The sequence below is a fragment of the Odontesthes bonariensis genome, chromosome 16, assembly GCF_027942865.1.
Source record: "Odontesthes bonariensis isolate fOdoBon6 chromosome 16, fOdoBon6.hap1, whole genome shotgun sequence".
NCBI lineage: Eukaryota > Metazoa > Chordata > Actinopteri > Atheriniformes > Atherinopsidae > Odontesthes > Odontesthes bonariensis.
The window spans coordinates 5800135-5818817 of NC_134521.1; the positions used below are offsets into that span (position 1 = coordinate 5800135).

Consider the following 18683-nt stretch of genomic DNA (forward strand, 5'->3'; position numbering starts at 1 on the left):
ACCATCTGCGTTACTTCTGAAAGTAGCAAACGTTTCTTTGAGGGCCTCGATCATGTGAATGCAGTCAGTCACTGACAGAGATGGGGATTGTAGGCAAGGCAATTTTATTTATAGAGCACAATTCGTACACAAGGTAATTCAAAGTGCTTTACGGCTACATAAAATCACAAGAAGGCAATAAAACCATCATAAAGAAATAAAAAATAAAAAACCCATTAAAAATAATTAATTTAAAAGTGAAGAGTGCAGATAAAATACTTTCATGTGTCATATGCACAGCTAAATAGAACTGTTTTCAGCCTGGATTTAAACATTGTCAGAGTTGAGGCCTGTCTCACATCTTCTGGAAGACTGTTCCAGATTTTAGGAGCATAAAACTGAAACGCAGCCTCACCGTGTTTCGTCCTGACTCTGGGTACCAGCAGGAGGCTTTTGGTTGCAAAATCTTAGAAAACGCAACAAGAAGAAAGATGAATCTTTTGGTCTGTAGTTGATGCAGTAGAGACTCGGCTTTTAAATTTAAATTATCTAACAAAACAAAACACTTGGCATAACATGGAAAAAGACTTAACTGTGGCGTGGCATGGATGGTGACGGGGAAGAATCTGACATTGAACATGAAAAGACCTGGGGCCTCATTACAGAAACTTCCTAAGTCTGAAATCCTATCTTATCTTAAGATAGGAAGGGATTTAGGAATTTTGGTATTACAGAAGGAGGTTTCCTAAATTAACTTAGGAAGAAATCCTATCTTATCTTAAGATAGGAAATTAGCCATTCCAGAACCATCCTAAGTTAGGAATATCTTAACTTAGGATGCCTAAGTTAGGAGACCATACACCCTGTCCTAAATTCCAATTTTTAACTGACAGTTAGTGAAATAATGGCAGCAGCACAGTTACTAGGCATGTTTGAAGAGGAAGAAAACAGAAATTTAATGGTGGAAAGGCTACTGAGACCACACAACGACATGCTGAATTTTCCTGATGGGACTTTGATGTCTTTTTATCTTTTTATAATTATTTTTTATTTTTTTATAATTTATTTATTTTAAATGTATTAAATTTATTTATAAAATTTTCCAAACAATGCGGCCTTCCTCTCCTCCACCGCCCCAACCAACGCCTCCACCTCTTCATACGAGAAATTAAAAGCTCTCCTTTTCTTTGAATTGTTTGCGTCCATATTTATTATTAATTATGCTAGAACTATCTGGTTTTTTATCTGGCTGCCCCGATGAAAAAGTCGTTGTTGTTACATTCTATCAATCTCGTGCACATTCGAAGTGGCAGAAACAGACACGACCAATCGAAAAAATCTATATGATAGAGTAGTTAGGATTTCCTAACTTAAGATAGGATGGGGGGCCAAAGATAAGATAGGAAACGGCCAACGACTTAGGAATTCTTTCTGTAATAGGAAGTTAGGATTTTTCCTATCTTACTGTTCCTATCTTAAGTTAGGATGAGCAGTTAGGATTTGTTCTGTTATGTGGCCCCTGGGGGGACTAAATACTGTGGTGATTAATGATAGTGCAGCTGATGGGGAAAACACAGGTGAGGGACGTGAGGCTGATGGCAGGAGAAGGTGGCATGACATGGAACAAAACTAAAAGACCTGAACCTAAAACATGAGAAAACTAAGAACTTAAGCAGAAACGAAAACATGGCAAAACCCCACAGACATGACACTGTTGGCTCCGGTCATGAAATGGTGGAGTGGACATAAAAAAAAGTGGCCACAGTGGGTGACACTTTTGAGGCTGTAGAAAGCACCAAGTGCAAACGGTGGGAGTGGCAGTGCACATGCACTGCGTGAGGAAAAGTTTTTTTGAGCTGCACCTGTACCCCGGATTTCTCACCGGACAAACTGAAACCCACACACATCTGGGATCCCCGAGCTAGCTGTATTGGGTTCATCTACAGCAGCGTTGGCTGCATCTCGGATGGTGTGGGTAGCTGTGGGCTCACTCGGTGGTGTCGTGGGCTTGCTTGTTGAGGGGAGAACATCTTCGATTCTAGAACCTGAGTCCTGTTGGCCCTCAAGCCGTGGCTTTTTCAAATAATTTCGAAGAGAACTCTGTTTCATCACGGCATATTTTTAATCCATCATGTCGCACTCCCGAAGCTTGGGTTTACAATCGGCAATTTTTTTTTGGGTGTTCCAGCTATGAAACTGGGCGTTCCCGGAACCCTTTGGAACACCCGTGGCTCCGCCTACGGCCATCATTAACGCTATATTCTCAAAAGCAAGAGCAAAAAACTCAAGTGAGTAAGCACTCTGCTAAAAATGACACCGATATCCGTTATCTTACTCCTACACCGAGCAACGTTTCTAAGAGAACTGTCTTTTATGGCAAGGAGTACGAGGCGTGTGTGCTTGCTTGTTTCAAGTTGGAAGAGGAGGCGGAAACTAAATGTCCATTAATTTCTAAGCTACGCTGAGATCCCTCGCAAAGTACTGGGAACAGGGAGACATCAAAGCCGGCTCTGTACAAACTCCACTTACTGTCGCCTCAGATGATCACTAAATGAAAGCTCATTCGCTGTATTTTCCTTTCACAACTGGAGAATAAAACCGCCAAGGTTAAGTTTTATGGGCCCAGTCTTTTTTGCTTATCTAACTGGGTGCTGCCTGGACCTAATAAAATGGCAATGGAATGTGTGCTTGAGCTGTACACGACATGATCTAAGACCTTCATCCTTACACATTAGTGTGTGTAATGTTTAGCTGTGGTCGAGTGTTCCTGTTGTTATCGCTATATGACAGCGTGCTCTGCATTATCCAGTCTCACTTGCTTGCATGCACCCTTTAAACAGCCCCGTGGGGAGCTTTGCAGCCTGGAATATCTCCCTCGTTGATGTAAATCAAAAGCCATCCTTTTCAGTCTGGCGGTGGAAGTGGAGTAAATCTAACGAAGGAGTTCTTCTGTCTACACAGGGGAGAGACTCTTACTCAGGCATGGACCTCATCTTTGTCTGGACTTGCATTGTCACGAACAGGAGACTCGAGACGAGATATGCGACTTCTTCTGCAGGAGTTACTCGCCGGGGAGCGTGACCTCAAACAGCACCGTCTCCAAAGAGTTTTTGTTTTAGCCTTCAGGCCTGAACAACAAGCCTCTGACACTCCAATTCTCCAACTACTAATGAACAAGAGACACAAGCAGCTGCAAACCACACAGATGTGATCAGTGGTTCATTTGGCTCTCCAAAATGTGTTACTTTTAGAATTTTTGTTTCATTCCAAGTCTCTTTATGGTCATTTTTCCTGTCTCTGTGCTAGCCTGGCTGACGCGTCCACATCTCGATGAGATGGTGGTCTGGGAACTAGGTGTGCATTTTCTCGAATTTGAGGCGTGGTTTACGAATGCCTAGATCAGTTTATTGGGCGCTACGAATGTCTATCAAATGGCGTCTGGTTCTTCCCATGCTGCTTTGCGCGCGATTCATAGCCAATTGTATCACTTATACCAGATGACGACAGAAATTCGACGAGGAAGAAGAAAAACAAAAAGTTAAATAAAAGCAAACTTGCGTTCTAAGCTACTTAAAATACTTTCTAAGGCTGCATCGAACGGTAACGTTGTGACCGCTGCCATGTTGGATTAACACTCTACAAGCTTCGGTGTAGCGCATAGACGTCGTCATCGTCTTGCTGCCCCCCCCCCCTGTTCTGTGATTGGTTCCCAAACTCAGGCAAATATAAGGGCGGTGGTTTCCAGGCTGCCTTTGCAGTGAGAATGAAATTGCGGACAAAGCAGCATGGGAATTCCCAGGCTAGTCTCTGCGCTGCAATTTGGTCATTTTCATAATTTATGTCCCATTTTGGCTGTATTGTGGGTCCTTTAGCATCTAATTTAGACCGTTTCATGTCTCAATTTGGTTAAATTTGTATTCATTTTCGGCCAATCTGTGTTTTAAGTGGATCTTTTTAGGCCTCGACATGGTAGGCCCACTTAGTAATCAATCCATGCTCACAAAAATCTGTCGGGTTGAGCCTCCTCACATGTTTCCGTGAGTATTGCTTGCTATCATATAACCTACTAAGGTGGATTGATTTAGATCACAGTTCCATAGTTCAACTGAAATGTCAGTGCCCATAGTGCAATTGATCGAGAGGCACCCTGGACAGGTCGCCAGCCCATCACAGGGTACACAATGAATCAATACTTGGGTGCTCACACATGGAGAGTTTTCAACTCATGCTGAATGGGGGAAAAACAGGGGGAAAAAAATCCTATTCTGTTTCATGCAGGGAGTTCCAGTTGTCGCCCTCGTCCACGAGCTCTCAGATTACGAAGGAGACTGGAGTATACTTCCCATGCTTCCGCGGTGAGAGTTGAGCACAAATATGACTATAATAAACAAATCAATAGAACCAAATTCAAGAAGCTTGAAAATAATTCAGTCATAATCCCCCCCCCCCCCCCCGTGGGAATAAGCTAATGCCTTTCTGTGTGTTTTCCCAGCCTCAAAGCTTCTTATGGCCAGTCGGCATCCTGGTTTTTGTTTATCGAGGAGGGAACTACGGTCACACTTCCTGCTCTGCTGCGGGTCCTTTACAGATTTCCAGTCCAAGAGGTGAGACTTATTAACACCACAGATTTTTTTATTTTTTTTGGTCATTCATTAAAGAATCCTTCAGTTTGTACACGACATCTTGATGTCCATTACAAACGGCATTTCCAAGAAAATAACCGAGCCGCTTTCGTTCCCTTTTCACTATTCACAGGAATGGTTTTTGGGTAAGCGTCTCCATGACAACGAAGCCTCTATCACTCACCATTATGCTTTCTCTGAAGACCCGAGTTCCTTCGGTTATCCTGATCCTGCAGCAGGCTGGGCTCTCAGTGCACCGCTGCTCCACAGGTGTGAGAGTGCGTGTGCAGAAATGGTGGCACTCATTTACTCTTCTTTCTTTTTGACAAGTTGCCTTTTAGTTTATTTTTCTGAGGCTTCTTATCATTGTCTCGGGGATATTTGAAAAATACCCTATCTTAAATGATAAGCTCATTTAGATTATTAAAAAGGACTGCACAGAAGTGAGTTTCACACTGTTTCACTGTTACATTTTGATCATGCAGGGTGTATGATTCATAGGATGCACTTATTACCATAAACTCCCCACCACCATGTCGCCTCTGTGTTCTCAGTGAGTTAATTAACACTCACCAGTGTTAACTTTAATGAGAAGTAGAAGACCATAACCATTTCTTACTTTCCAGCCTTTTCTCTCTCTTCTTTCTGTCAGACTCTCTGAGCGGATCCAGCACGAAAGCCTCAAGTCAGACTTTACCATTGACCTCAAACACGAGGTACTCAACACAATTTCATGCAGTTTTGCTCTAACACGATTATTTCCGTTAAGACTCATCGCCTGGGCGTTGTTACACTGCCGAGAGGAACAATCTGCCTTCTGTCAGGCTGCCTGCTAAGATGAAAGATGACTTAGATGCACAGCGATGATAGACAGTTCTCCTCTGGTGGCTGACTTCGGCTGAAAAGCTCCTCTGACTCCTGAAGCTGCTGACAGATCTGTTATTATGTTATCAATGCAGAAAATCAAGCGTGTATTTGCTGGTGCGAGTATTTATCTTTGTGTTTGTGTGTGTTGGGGTATTTTATGGGGGGTTGCTTTTGATTTATTTATTTATTTTTAATTTTCTTATTGTCATCATAGTCATGGATGATCTTGTGCAGTAGTCTGAGGACAGTTTCTTCTTAAATATATAACCACCTCCACCCCCCTTCTCTCAAACTGAAGTTTTTCTGCTCGTCTCTTCACCCGAGTGTCCAAGACATACGACATCAGGTTTGATGATACACCCACAAAATTGATCATTGACCTCTAGGCTAAAGTAGCTCTTCGGGTTCGGATCGGCCGTCCCTCCAGGTCACTCTGTTGCCCACTTAGACATTGAAGCTAAAGAAAAATGTACAAATAGTTCCTTTTCAAACTATTGTACATAGTTTGAAAAGGAACTATTGTACATAACCACACTCAGTGTGGTTATGGTTGAATATTGTAGCCCACCTCACCTCACATGTTTACAATTTATTTTCTGTTCCTCACGATACAAATTGCATGTAAAATAAGGTTTTCTCATAACACATACACATTTCCTGCTTGTAATTTGAAGTTCATGTTTTGGTTTGTGCTGTTTTGGTTCATAATTTAACAAACACTTTGCACCTATTTTACCTGGTTGTTTTCTGGATGTTTCCTTTTGTAAAACTGAGGCCAATTCAAGCGAGAACTACTAAGTAGTGTTGTGTGAGTGATTGAGATTACTATCATTGTAGTGACTCCGTTTAATGTTTCAAACGGTTCTTTTGAAACATTAAAATGATCCGAAGCCATTCTTAACTAACAGACATGACGTTGTAGGCCCGGGAATGATGACTGATCGGGAACAGTATGACTAGATATTGGAAACGAGGCTGCAGTGACCTCTTAGAGGAATGGCAACATCAGGCATCAGAATTTGTAGCTTTCCTATCACAGACTCTGCCAAGAAACCCCCCCCCCCACACACACACACACACACACACACACGCACACACACGCGCACACAGTAACCAATTATGGGAAACACTGCTGGCAGATACAGCATCTGGGACCTCAGCCTCCCTCAAACCTGAGGAGAAAGTCACAAAGTTAATCGGCTCTGATTGTTTCAAAGTTTTTTTGAAGTCTCAAATAACTTGTGTGTGTGTGTTTATTTTTGTAAATGCTCACATTTCTCCTGATTAAAGACGTCTAAATCTAATCCTCCAGCTTCTAATCTAAAAAAAAAAAAACAATCTTTTTTTTATCTTTTTTAGATTGCTTTGTATATTTGGGAGGAAGGAAATGGTCCAGAGCTGACAGCAGTTCCAGAGCTTTGCACAGAGCCGAAGGACAACTGTGCTACTACATTTACAACCTACCTGTACGATTGTGTACGTACACCATTGTTGAGAATCGAGAGAAATCTGTGCATATAAGTGAATTGATTGAAAACCAATAACCAATGGCTGTGGAGATTAATACATATGAACCTGGTTTAAGGTTTATGGGAGCAGCCATAAACTGCAGTAACAAAGAATTCCTCGGTTGCTTGGTAGCTGGTGGTATCACACCACACAATCTGCCATGAATATGAGCCATATTGGCAGATTAGTTGGCGAGCTTTGGCATGCAAATAACTAAAGCAGTAGATGATTTAGAAGGTCGTCGGCCTCGGTATGCTAGTTGCTAGCTAATGCTGATACATGATCTAATGGGAAACTGCCTTAAACGCATGAGTTACCCCCCCGATCAAATGAGTAGTTGCCTTTTCATATACCAGAGCCAACCACTCATTCGCGCTGGCTTTATAATTTTTAACCATACCATTTATATTCCATTATTACATTTTAGATTACCCGCAGAGCAAACACAAATCAATATGATCCAATTTCAGAATAAAGGGAAAAAGGATTGAAATGATGTGGGTACACAATATACGTTCAAGAGAGGAGTGAAATCTTCACTCGTACGTAATTTTAATTACGATTTAACCAATTGCAATGTCGGCAGTCAAAGTGAATGTTGATAGGCTTACGGAGAGGTAAGGGTTTGAGTCACAGCCACAAAATACTTGTGCTTCTACTTCATAAAAGCTAAAACACCATTTTTAATTCATTCATTACTTGTCTCATCTTACAGACTTTATCAGGGTGTGTAAAATCAAGTAACAGCTTCCACATATAGTAAGCCTCGACATATCAGAGAGCTGGGCCTGTCCATTTAAAAGATTTTACATTTTGCATTGCAGTTCGCCCTTTGTGTGCGTGTGTGTATGATTTATTGATCACAAAGCAAAATCCAGGTCCAACTTGTCCTGCTTCAAAGTGTAGTGCTGATTGGAAACTAAAAGTATTTTCAGAGGCCTCTGACTTTTTTTCCTTTTTTTTTTTTTACATAAGATTCAGTTTGATTTACTTCCATTTCCTTTGGCCAGAACAAAGATTTAAAAGATTAAAATAGCACATATGCATTCATGTAGTTACTCTTCAAAAGTGTGAGGAAAAAAATCCAACTTGTTTTATCCTGAAGAATCATGATCATATTCATGACCATCTCTGGATATTTACTGTGCAGACCTGTACATATTTAAACCGTTCTTAGATCTACAATGAAGAGACTTTTTTTTTTATCCTTCTCTTTTTCAGGGGGATCCAGTCTCAAAGAGCGACGTGTTTGTTGCTGTGAAAACTTGTCAAAGGTTCCACTCTGAGCGAGGTGTGTGATTATTCAGGTATTTTTAAAGATCTGTCGGTATGTGCTATTGTGGTCGAATATTTACATTTTTTTCTATGCCCTGACAATAACACGCGACACAGATAATCTATGAACATTTGGCTCCTCCTACTCCCAGTGCTTTGCAATAATCCAGCATGCCTGCAATGTTGGCGCTTTGGCGGGGTTAGTGTGACGTCATATTTTCAAGTTAACCTTCTTAATGCTAGCAGTAAAAGTTTTCTCTTCAAACGGCAGTTTGCTTTTGTAGCTGGCTGAAATGGAGCAAATTCTAGCTATGTAAGCAGTTTATTTCTTTAGTTTTCAGTTATTCTAGTTGGAAGCAGAAAATATAAAGAAAAGGTCATTAGCATAAATACTTTAAAAAAAAATTTAGGGGTGGCAGTAGTGCCCTTTATTTGACAATAGGGGGACAGGAAAGGGGGCAGAGAGAGTGGGAGAAAATATGCAGCAAAGGGCCCAGGCCGGAAAACCTTCCATCTCTGTACAAGGAGTGACTGCTTAACCAGTTGGGCTTTACAGCATCCCATTCATCAGCACAAATCTTAATATAAGTTGTTACTGTATCTGTCAAATATTAGGACTTAAATCAGGTTTTAACTACACGCGTGAACATCCTGAGAACCCTTCCACCGTTTACCTTGTTGTTGTATACTGCATTGTGGTGGGATTTCCAACTGCCACGTTAAGATAATATTGCAGCATTTTATCCATCGTTGAATTTCTGTGAAGACAATTAAGCAATCTAACATGCAAACTTTTTTGCAGTACCAACATTTTTGTAAACCCTGCAAATGTGAAGTAAGTTAAAACCCCCATTTCCAGAAAAGTGGGGGACGTTTTCTAAAATTCCGACTTCAATCTGTAAAATGTTATTGTACATTAGTGACCTTCAAGCTCTCAGATGGCACAGCATGAGAAGCCGTCATGCCAGCATGATCAATGTAGCCGCATGGGCTGTACACTGTACACTGCGTGAACACTGCAGAGTCTGAACACAAATTAATCTCAGATGGACAGAGTATATCTGTATTTCTTTTCTTCTTCTTTTTTTTTTTTTTTTTTTAGAAAAAAACTATGTATGTTTCTTCATATTAAAGATTTCTATGAAGGCTCAGTCATCAGCAGAAGATGCAACAGCCAGCATCTGTGATGGTGTGAGGGTACATCAGTGCCCATGGCATGAGTGGCATTTTTGTGGAGGTGTCACTGATGAATTTTGGAGGGGCGTGTGCAACCATCTTTTCTTTGGAGGTCAAAAGCAGGCTTCTTTCTGCACAACGTTACAGTCGAAAGTTCAAGTAAATCGCTAGAATACAGATTTAAGCTTTTGTTGAGGTTTAGAAAACTTCCCAAATTTTCTGGGAATGGGTTTTGCATTAAAAAAAAAAAACTTTGCCAATCATGAATTATAATTGATTTTTCTGGTTTTACATGCTGTTTTTCATTAATTAGGAGAACGTGATGTGTATACTGAAGGAGAGGGAGATGTGAAGATGAGTAAAATGGAGACTGCAGGACATTTAGCTGGAAATGTTTTACTTCAGTCCTTTTAATTGGCACTGTCTCTTTTCATTTGGTAGCTGAACAGTCATTCGGTCCCAGTTAAGCTGTCAGGTGGAAACTGCCTCTTTAAATTCACAAGCTCATCTCAACTGTCTGCTGAAATTGCACCAGCTTGTGTAATTATCCAAAACACCAATGTCTGTTTTAAGGGTCAAAATGAGCCAGCCGGTAGGGACAGGCTATTTTAAAGCAATTAACATAATCAGAAGCGGAATGAAGAATATGTCATGAACTTTCCTGAGATTTGGCTTAAATTCAAGTTATTTGAATTGCATAATAGGGTTGTTACACTGTTACCTCTACATTCAATTAATCAGCGAATGTGTTTAAGAATAAATCAATGTGTAATTGGTCTCTTGTCATGGATCAAAAGGATCTTTGTTTGATTATACTGTAATTGGGAGTCATCATCTTTTTGCTTTACTTTAGATCAGTGGTTCTCAAACTTTTTTGGTCATTCCCCACTTTGAACAAGTGGGGACTTCCAAGCCCCACCTGCCCCTCTCGCCCCAACAAAAATATTGACAAATTACATTTCAACTTTATTGAACTATGAATCAAATGAATCAAAATCAATAACATCAAATAACACAAAGTTCAAAAAGAGAAAATAAAAGTGTTTCATTTGCAATCTGTGCAAAAAACAAAAACAACAAAAATGTACCCCTGCATTAGTGGCTGCAATGAGCCTGTTTTGCACTGCACAACTTCTCAAAATGTGGTTGCAGGCTTGAAACTGCCACTCTCAAGTCACACTCAATGTCGGGCTGAGCTTGTTTTCAGAGATGCCACAGCTGAAAAGCATGTGGTTGCATTGCGGGATTCTGTATGTAACTTTGTATGAGGCCATTTGTGCTCGACTGTTAACCGACACAGCCTTTACCATGCGTTGCTCCTGAGTCCTGAACCATGAGTCCTGAACCATGAGTCCTGAACCATGAGTCCTGAACCAGGAGTCCTGAACCAAGAGTCCTGAACCAAGAGTCCTGAACCATGAGTCCTGAACCATGAGTCCTGAACCAAGAGTCCTGAACCATGAGTCCTGAACCATGAGTCCTGAACCATGAGTCCTGAACCAAGAGTCCTGAACCATGAGTGCTGAACCATGAGTGCTGAACCATGAGTGCTGAACCATGAGTGCTGAACCATGAGTCCTGAACCAAGAGTCCTGAACCATGAGTCCTGAACCATGAGTCCTGAACCATGAGTGCTGAACCATGAGTGCTGAACCATGAGTGCTGAACCATGAGTCCTGAACCATGAGTCCTGAACCATGAGTCCTGAACCATGAGTCCTGAACCATGAGTCCTGAACCATGAGTGCTGAACCATGAGTCCTGAACCATGAGTCCTGAACCATGAGTCCTGAACCATGAGTCCTGAATCATGAGTCCTGAACCATGAGTCCTGAACCATGAGTCAAGAGTCCTGAACCATGAGTCCTGAATCATGAGTCCTGAACCATGAGTCCTGAACCATGAGTCAAGAGTCCTGAATCATGAGTCCTGAACAATGAGTCCTGAACCATGAGTCCTGAACCATGAGTCCTGAACCATGAGTCCTGAATCATGAGTCCTGAATCATGAGTCCTGAACCATGAGTCAAGAGTCCTGAACCAAGAGTCCTGAATCATGAGTCCTGAACCATGAGTCCTGAACCATGAGTCCTGAACCATGAGTCAAGAGTCCTGAACCATGAGTCCTGAATCATGAGTCCTGAACAATGAGTCCTGAACCATGAGTCCTGAACCATGAGTCCTGAACCATGAGTCCTGAATCATGAGTCCTGAATCATGAGTCCTGAACCATGAGTCCTGAACCAAGAGTCCTGAACCATGAGTCCTGAACCAAGAGTCCTGAACCAAGAGTCCTGAACCAAGAGTCCTGAACCATGAGTCCTGAACCAAGAGTCCTGAACCAAGAGTCCTGAACCAAGAGTCCTGAACCATGAGTCCTGAACCATGAGTCCTGAACCAAGAGTCCTGAACCAAGAGTCCTGAACCATGAGTCCTGAACAATGAGTCCTGAACAATGAGTCCTGAACAAAGAGTCCTGAACCAAGAGTCCTGAACCATGAGTCCTGAACCATGAGTCCTGAACCATGAGTCCTGAATCATGAGTCCTGAACCATGAGTCAAGAGTCCTGAACCAAGAGTCCTGAATCATGAGTCCTGAACCATGAGTCCTGAACCATGAGTCCTGAACCATGAGTCAAGAGTCCTGAACCATGAGTCCTGAATCATGAGTCCTGAACAATGAGTCCTGAACCATGAGTCCTGAACCATGAGTCCTGAACCATGAGTCCTGAATCATGAGTCCTGAATCATGAGTCCTGAACCATGAGTCAAGAGTCCTGAACCATGAGTCCTGAACCATGAGTCCTGAACCATGAGTCCTGAACCAAGAGTCCTGAACCAAGAGTCCTGAACCAAGAGTCCTGAACCAAGAGTCCTGAACCATGAGTCCTGAACAATGAGTCCTGAACCATGAGTCCTGAACCATGAGTCCTGAATCATGACTCCTGAATCATGAGTCCTGAACCATGAGTCAAGAGTCCTGAACCATGAGTCAAGAGTCCTGAACCATGAGTCAAGAGTCCTGAACCATGAGTCCTGAATCATGAGTCCTGAACCATGAGTCAAGAGTCCTGAATCATGAGTCCTGAATCATGAGTCCTGAACAATGAGTCCTGAACCATGAGTCCTGAATCATGAGTGCTGAATCATGAGTCCTGAACCATGAGTCCTGAACCATGAGTCCTGAACCATGAGTCCTGAACAATGAGTCCTGAATCATGAGTCCTGAACCATGAGTCCTGAACCATGAGTCCTGAATCATGAGTCCTGAACCATGAGTCCTGAACCATGAGTCCTGAACCATGAGTGCTGAACCATGAGTGCTGAACCATGAGTCCTGAACCATGAGTGCTGAACCATGAGTCCTGAATCATGAGTCCTGAACCATGAGTGCTGAACCATGAGTCCTGAATCATGAGTCCTGAACCATGAGTCCTGAACAATGAGTCCTGAACCATGAGTCCTGAACCATGAGTCCTGAACCATGAGTCCTGAACCATGAGTCCTGAATCATGAGTCCTGAACCATGAGTCCTGAACCATGAGCCCCACACTTTAGATGATGCGCTTATTCATGTCAGCATGCGCTAAGGGAACATTCTCTTTTTATGGCCTCAGTCACAGCTCGTCTCACATGATTTGATGACACACAGCCCTTTCAATTTGATGGATGAATAGTTGAACTGACAAATGTTAAGCTGTTTTATAAATGGCCACAGAGTTTTATGAGCTGGCATAATTCAGAGAGAATATGTTTTGAAGATGCATTTTTTTCCTCCCATCCTTGTCCTCCTTGTCCTAGTGCCAGTGGTTAAGGCAACCTGGGAGAAAGATGCTGGGTTTATAGAGTATTATAGCGACGTCACAGATGCCTCCATACCTACAATCAACCTTGGAGTGCCTAATACTGAGAGAGGTGAGCTAATAGGAGCATTTTCTAATTACTGCAGGGCAGATGTAAGATATGTTGGGGGTTTAAATGGCCAGAGATCTCTTTTTCCCGGATAACTCTGTGTAACTATCTTCTTGTCCTTACATAATTTTGGTGCACCTTGGACAAATAAAAAAGCAGAGCCCGTTGAGATGAAGCAGTGCAATAAATCCAAAAGCCTTTCCCTCTTTCCAGTGAAGAAAAAGAGGATGATGCTTGAATTTCCACACAATAGAGAGATAAAAACAGCCTCAGTAAAAAAGGGAGAGACAGATTTTTTTCCCCCACTTGAGATATCTCTGATTAGAGAACAGTTCTGTCAGTGTCACCCTCTAATGCGTTTTACAGTCCATTCAACAGCAGGGACAAGGTACAGCGCCAGCTACACCTCCTCTTGTCCAACCAATGATTCCTCCTGTCGCACTGCATGTCGTGACTTCTGTCCCATTTCTTCTTTTCCCCAACACTTTCTTTAATGCTTTCCTTGGCCTGCGTATTTGTTCATTTTCTTCACTTCCTTTTATCGGCGAACAGCCTTTTTAGGCCCTGCTCACAATGGGATCACAAGTGGACATCTGTAGTCAGATGACCTATTGAGATCACTCACACCAGTTTTATGTTGATTGTTCTGTTTGTACACAAAATACATTCTTCACCCCATCATCATTGTTCAGTGTCAGATTCCAATATTTATGGCTGAAAACCATAAAAAAATTCCCATTGTTTCACAGTCGTTTTTGTTATGTGTGAGCAAAGCCAAAAAGCAGCTGCAGGCAAATGGCAGGGGCCAATTTGCATAGTTAGAGAGCCATGCATACTGAGTAGGCAGAGGTGTAAAGTAATATCAAGGTCGCATTGAAGCATAAGCAGAGATATCTCTTCGGCATACTCTTGTCTCTTGAGTATAAACACAGACTCACTTTACAAATAGTAGAGGAAGAAGCTCTGGTTCATGTTGGTTACACATTTTTTTTTGTCTCCGTGCTCTCTCTCGCCCAAGGACACTGTGGAAAGACGTTTGCCATCTTGAGGCGTTTTCTGAGCAAAGCTGTACCAAAAGCCGATTGGCTGCTTATTGTCGACGATGACACTCTCATCAGGTAATCTAAAAGTTTTTTTGATATGTTTGTTTGTTTTTACCTTTCACTCCAGGAAAAAAAATGTGCAATCAGAAAATTCTATTGCAAAAGCGTCGCAAGCCATATTACTCCAAATTATGACTGTGATTGTCTACATTATGTTAGGCAATGTCAAGATGTGTGACGTGCATGCTCATGTAAGCTTTCTTTCAGTCACAAAAATGTGTTTTGCATTTGTCTGTTGGAGCCTATCCCGAAATCATCCATTGGAACTGTATGTATGGTAATATGGGTTTGATTAAGGAAGATGGAATATAAGTGTAATTGAATAGAGCCCTGTTGTAAAAACAGCTGAAGTGCTGTATAGATTACTGTTACTGGAGCATTTTGCACACAGTTTTTCACTATTTCCATTTCATGCCTCTTAGGCCATCTTCACGTTATTACAAATTGCTATACAAAGTTTCAGCCTTCCCTGTTAGTGAGTCTGTTAGCAGATTTCATGCAGTATACATGTACTACCTTATTTCAAGCAATATGGTTAATAAGCCATTTGGGATCATTCCACAGTACTAACAATGTTGTCATTTCTATTTTCAAAACGTTTTTATTGTCATTTACATATTTCATGATGTTATTCAGATACCCTGTGCAGTTCCTGTCAAGAATACCAGGTGTAAACTATCTGTTTATGACCAAGTAGTGTAATAAGTTTGAGGGTTTATCTCCATTTTACCCTTTCCTTGGAGTGTCTGAAATATCTCTTTTTAACCCATTTAGGCCTAAAACGCCTGGAAAAGAATGCCTGTAAAACCTATGGGCGATTTCAGAAAGACCCCCTAAAACCTGAAGTTTTTCTGGAAATTCAGCAATTGTGTCAACACCTACTAAATGATTGATTTCTCAGCCTCTGTAGCAGATAGAAACAAAATTCAAAAAGTATTTGAGAGCTTACACCTGTGGCTTTCTTTGGAAATTGAGTTTATTTACATACACCTTCACGAAAATAGAAAATGTAAAAAGTAAAGTGCAGGAACAGCACTATTTTCAATAAAAAAAACAGTAATAAAATAAAAAGTAAAGTGCAGGAACAGCGCTGTTTTCAATTAGAAAACAATAATAAAATAAAATTTAATTTAATTTTATATTTAAATGATTTATTTATCTATTTATTTTATCGCCAGTAATCTCTTCGTACTGGCAGCACAAGGAGTCCATACACATTCCAATAAACGTTTTCATCTCCGGCACAGTTACGTGGGACCACCTTGCCATCTTTGCTCGAGCTGGAGTCTGAAGTACCTGCTCACTGTATCTATTCGTCTCGGAAACGAGATGCGCCCAAAGCTCCTCAGAAAATATGATTACATGCCTGCAACGGTGTGGCATCTGCAGGTAAACCGACTTTCACCCCTGGTGTGCGGTTGAAATATCTCCGTCGATTACGGTGGTAATTGTCAGTCTTCCACTCACATTCAAACCCTTCAAAATCATCCTTGTCGTTATCGTCATCTTCAAACATATGTGCTCGCCATAAATCTCGATGAATTGGGTCAGCACGTTCATCAGCATCAATGATGCGCCATCATCAAAGCCAAGAAACTCCTCAAAATCGCTACCGTCTGAAATATCTTCCCACTGAAAGTCCTCCATGCTTGTTCGATGTAACTTAACTTCAAAACAATGACACGAGGAACATGACGACACTCTCACGTGTCTATTATAATGCATTTCATTGGCACAGAGGTCAATAATTGGTGCAAAACAACCTTATACAGGAAAAAAGGCGTGTACGCTTTCCCGGCCTCAATGGGTTAAAAAAAATCACTTCATGTTTTACACTTTTTTTTTAATTTATTTTTTTTATGCTGTCCTTTATTGAAAAGTTTCAAGTACACGCACTCAGATGTTTTCCCTTAATTATTCATTATAAGGCTGTTGAGGTTTATTAGGGCATGACTGACTGACAGCTGCAAGGGATGTACAACACAGACCTGAGAGGGAACTTCGATCAGGCAGAATAAGTTGAAGTAGAATCTTGAAATATGCATAAAAATCACATGGATGAGTCTTTTTTATTATGGGCCTTCATACAAGTAAGGATATTTTTGTTTTATTTACATATATTTGGGAGGCTCATTTTCCATCTGTTGTTCTGCGTTTGATTGTCCATATTTAGTTTACCCCGGTTGCGGCGACTGCTGCGTTGCTATGACCCAAAGGAAGCGGTGATCCTCGGGGAGAGATACGGTTACGGCCTGGTTCAGAATGGATACAGCTACGTCACAGGAGGAGGCGGGTGAGGCGGGGGAGTGATTGGAATGAGTTGGTGTTCATGTATACTCGTACTGAAAGAAAAAATATTCAGAATTCTCCAATAATCAAGTTTGACTGTTGAGGCTTTCGTGTTTATGGAACCCCAAACAGCCACTGAATGAACTGCACAGGCGTTACCACTTAATTGGTAATAGATACACCAGTTTCATAGGGATTATATATTCAGATTAACCACAAATGTCTCTGGAGAAAAATTCTAGGTTTTATCTTTAAAAGTCTAGAAATCTTAGTGATGGAGCAATCGTTTCCAAACTGACCCCTGGCAATCTTATTACAAGGCTTGAATTTAAAAGTTGGCACCATATTGATTGTATATTTCTAGAGAGCATAGGACACCCAAAGCATTGCAATTTAGATTAGTTTCTGTGTCTATGGGGTGGTAATGTAAAGGTTTTACCAATGTCACAGTGAAACTGGAGTCATTATAGGCACAACAAGAACAACTTCAGTGATGCACAACCATACAAATGAGAGCACTGCTGCAAGTTTGTAGCGTCCCTGTGGCGTCATTACAATACACTAAGGCAGTGCTTGGTACTGCTGTCTGTCCACTTTGTTGAAAACGTCATTGCAGCTTTATCCCAAATGAGATTAAATGGTAATTATGAATGCAGCATCTTCAGTGCATCACGTAATCAAATCAAAGAACTTTAAATGTCACAGGAATCTTTTAGGAAGCTACTTTGTGACTTTGTTGGAAATCTTGTTCGGAGGAGGTCAACACTTTGAGCATTTTGACGTTGTGGGGAGTTCAGGACGAGGATCCAAATGCAGGTTGATGAGCATTTCAGAGGCTGCAAATAAACAAAGGCTTGCGTGGAGAAAAAAAAACAACAACAAAAACAAAAGGCAGCTGGTGAACTGCAGGACAAAATGAAAGCAAATGCAAACAAAGGGCAGTTGTGTACAGAGAGAGCAGCAAAATGCTCATGAGAGCAATGAGAAAAGGAGAATGGCAGACAAAAGATGAGCAAAAACTAAATACACAAAGTAGGAGGGAGTAGATCGAAGCAATAAGGTAATCTCAGAGGAAGCTGGATAAACGGAGAAAATAAAGTGAGACAGAAGGAAGAAAACCTGAAAGAGGAAATTAGCATGATAAGACTGAAAAGCACAACAATAGAAAAAAGAGACTAAGCGCTACAGTGTTTACCGATGAATTCGACATATCTTCTCTTGTGGGAAAATGAGTTTTCTTCTCACTTACTAAACGAACTGTGTGTGTGTGTGTGTGTGTGTGTGTGTGTGTGTGTGTGTGTGTGTATAAACAGGATGGTACTCAGTAGGGTGGCGGTGTCCAGGCTCCTGTCCAGCAATTGTAGCTGCTACAGTGATGATGCCCCTGACGACATGGTGCTGGGCAGGTGTTTCACGTCCCTCGGTGTTCCCATCACACACAGTCCACTGTTTCACCAGGTAGCAAAAAGCACATACAGATGTTCTAAATGTGTTTGTGGGTAAATTCCCCAAATAACACCTGCATCGCAGCCACTTCATGTTGAGATTTACTGCCAAAAAAAAGTGCTTGGCTGTTCATAAGAGTCCCATTCATTCAGTTTTTGGGTGATGTTCTGACACCCACCCCTGTGATTTATGAAGGCCACTACAGCAGTGTTATGAGCTGTGGAAGCCTGCGGTTACGGACAAACTGTTTGCAACGTTGGAACACGGAGGGGTGTTCCAAACATAAACCACTTCACAAATATTTGGACGGACACAGACAAACTACTTCTTCTTGATATTTCAGGCCCAACCAGACGACTACTCCGCGCTGCTGCTCTCCTCGCAGCAGGGCATCTCCTTCCACAAGTACTGGAACATAGATCCTGTGGCTGTCTACAGACGCTGGCTGCAGGACACAGATTCACGAGATGAATTGTAGTGCGACCCTGTAGATTTAGTAAGTAAGCT

General features: G+C 41.6%; 1 protein-coding gene across 2 annotated transcripts in view; it reads left to right on the top strand.

The window, feature by feature from the left end:
* Positions 1–18683, top strand: part of b3glctb (beta 3-glucosyltransferase b) — a 31795-nt gene that overhangs the window by 4964 nt on the left and 8148 nt on the right. For both annotated transcript variants that reach the window (XR_012773275.1, XM_075487499.1), the window contains exons 5-15: positions 4258–4334; positions 4472–4583; positions 4735–4871; positions 5254–5317; positions 6828–6944; positions 8199–8268; positions 13228–13341; positions 14357–14456; positions 16615–16734; positions 18044–18188; positions 18520–18672. Coding sequence is in view for 1 of the 2 variants with exons in the window: in XM_075487499.1 (XP_075343614.1) it covers positions 4258–4334; positions 4472–4583; positions 4735–4871; positions 5254–5317; positions 6828–6944; positions 8199–8268; positions 13228–13341; positions 14357–14456; positions 16615–16734; positions 18044–18188; positions 18520–18654 (1191 nt within the window). In the remaining variant the exon portion in view is untranslated. The remainder of the gene's footprint in view (positions 1–4257; positions 4335–4471; positions 4584–4734; positions 4872–5253; positions 5318–6827; positions 6945–8198; positions 8269–13227; positions 13342–14356; positions 14457–16614; positions 16735–18043; positions 18189–18519; positions 18673–18683) is intronic.